This window comes from Sphaeroforma arctica, assembly GCF_001186125.1.
Source record: "Sphaeroforma arctica JP610 unplaced genomic scaffold supercont1.377, whole genome shotgun sequence".
Lineage (NCBI taxonomy): Eukaryota > Ichthyosporea > Ichthyophonida > Sphaeroforma > Sphaeroforma arctica.
This window is the reverse complement of record NW_014040181.1, coordinates 7,146-9,524: the sequence shown is the minus strand read 5'-3', so window position 1 is coordinate 9,524 and position 2,379 is coordinate 7,146. Positions and strand designations below refer to the sequence as shown.

At 42.2% G+C, this 2,379-nt stretch overlaps 1 protein-coding gene across 1 annotated transcript in view; it reads right to left on the bottom strand.

Moving 5' to 3' along the window:
• The window catches only part of SARC_05726 (hypothetical protein), an 8,408-nt gene that overhangs the window by 3,922 nt on the left and 2,107 nt on the right, over positions 1-2,379 (bottom strand). The window contains exons 3-4 of the mRNA XM_014300404.1: positions 1,143-1,346; positions 343-495 (exon numbers count right to left, since the gene is read on the bottom strand). Coding sequence (XP_014155879.1) covers positions 343-495; positions 1,143-1,346 — 357 coding nt within the window. The remainder of the gene's footprint in view (positions 1-342; positions 496-1,142; positions 1,347-2,379) is intronic.

Genomic DNA, 2,379 nt, shown 5'->3' with positions numbered 1-2,379 from the left:
TATACATAGCTCGTAACAAAACTGCCACTACAAGATTAATGTCTAAAGATAAAGTAACGAGAAAGGGATACAATTTTTCCTCAAATAGTGCCAAACAGACAGACAAAGCGAGCATCTGTAGTTTGATCGCAAGCAGAATCGACACTCATGCAAATTCAGTACAAACTTCACTAGTGAGTACAGACCCAGACTCAATAACAGACAACCAGCTGAACGCAGCACGCTAGTACATCTGCCACACCGACGTGGTGAGAGGCAATATAGCAAGGTTCTACTCGTACACTCACACTCACACTCTGTTGAGAAAGCGTACCTACACTCACACTGTTGATTGACACTCACATACCCAGTGTGCGTATTTGTTGGGGACGGTAAACAGACCGAAGAACGACGACACGGTGTTAGGATTCGGATTAGTGGCTTGCAGCACCACCTTCATACCAAACAGCACTCCACTAAACCCCAGGCTGCAGTCAGACCCAACCATTGGCGCGTCTATTTATAGAACGGCAGTGTTAATGATTGGAGTATGAGTGGGAGAGTAGATGCATTTAAGCGCGTGCGTGTGGGATATATATATATACAGCTATGTGCATGCCTGAACTCTGCAGATATGTGGTGTACTTTAGGCCGGATAACTCGTTTGCATGGCTTTCGCATGGGGATTAGACCTGAGATGGCTGAGCAATCATGCGAGCCACACTCTAAGTAGTTTACGTGCACTACCTCGCCATACACAGCTGTATCAGCTGACGATTACAACAGTCATGTGAATCGGTTCTCACTACGACATGCACCATATATATATATATATATATGGATGTAAATATATGAATATTTACATTTGGAAGTAAATTTACAAGCAAAGCACATAAGGTCAACGAAAACGGGCTACCAACAAGTACTGTATGTGAATGGTTTAGACTTATGTACTGATACGCATTCGCACGAAGAGCTCATTTCGATTGAAGTCCACCTCATTGTACTCAACACGGCACCGTTTCTGAAGGAAAGGTAAAAAGCAGGGGCAACTTTCGTACCCTTCACTATGGACACCTATAGATACACACACACACACACATACATACATATATATATATAAATATGTGGAAGTAGTTATATACATAACGTGAAATACTTACGTCGACCGAAGACCATCATCAGCGTCTCCACCACAAATACGTAGATGAGTGATTCTATAACGACGATGGCACCCAGCACCCCCACATACAGTTGCATGCCTAGCCTGGGCTCAAGTTGCATGCCCTTGTGTATCAGTGAGACCATGTTGTAGTACAGGTGGAAGTCGCTGGCATGGTAGAAGGCGTGCGTCACTCCTCGGTAGGCTGTGGGCATAGTGTCAGAGATAGCCGTGTGTGACCGTGGTATGGTACTGTGTAGTCCTTGTGGTTAGGTATCAGTGCACGAGTGTTTGTGGTGGTGGTGCACGGTTTCACAGTATTTACGAATAGGAGGCGTGTGGCTCGATTGCATGGTTGAAGATGCGTGTGTTGTTGCTTAGAGATCACTACACAGAGACTCTTTCATAGTTATTACTGGCAGCCAAGTTAAGAATATACTACACGGGGAACACACTCGCCAGCATAGCGCTAAGATAAGTTCACGAAAGCATGACCAGGGGAAGGAAGGGGGGGGGGGGTTGTGTTTGAGAGATGTATTGGAATGTACGAAAGGTGTATTGGAATATTTGAGAGAAGTATTTGGAATATTTGAGAGATGTATTGGAATATTTGAGAGATGTATTGGAATATTTGAGAGAAGTATTTGGAATATTTGAAAGATGTATTGGAATATTTGAGAGATGTATTGGAATATTTGAGAGAAGTATTTGGAATATTTGAGAGATGTATTGGAATATTAGAGAGAAGTATTTGGAATATTTGAGAGATGTATTGGAATATTTGAGAGAAGTATTGGAATATTTGAGAGATGTATTGGAATATTTGAGAGATGTATTGGAATATTTGAGAGATGTATTGGAATATTTGAGAGATGTATTGGAATATTTGAGAGATGTATTGGAATATTTGAGAGATGTATTGGAATATTTGAGAGATGCATTGGAATATTTGAGAGACGTATTGGAATGCTTGAGAGATGTATTGAGACACGGTTTAAGTGTTCGCGCGGAAAGGTATACACATGGCATGCACTACGAGGCCTGGCTTATGAAGCCGGTTTGAAACAAGCTATGGATATACATCCACGCCTCACATGCATATGTACGGCCACCGAAATTATTAGTAATATCTTTATATCAAAAGGAACAAGGTTATGATGCTCAATGCTTTGGGCGAGCTTGCGCAAGCTTCTTGATGCGCACTACTCCAGTCTGACTCCAAACGCCCACATAGTTGA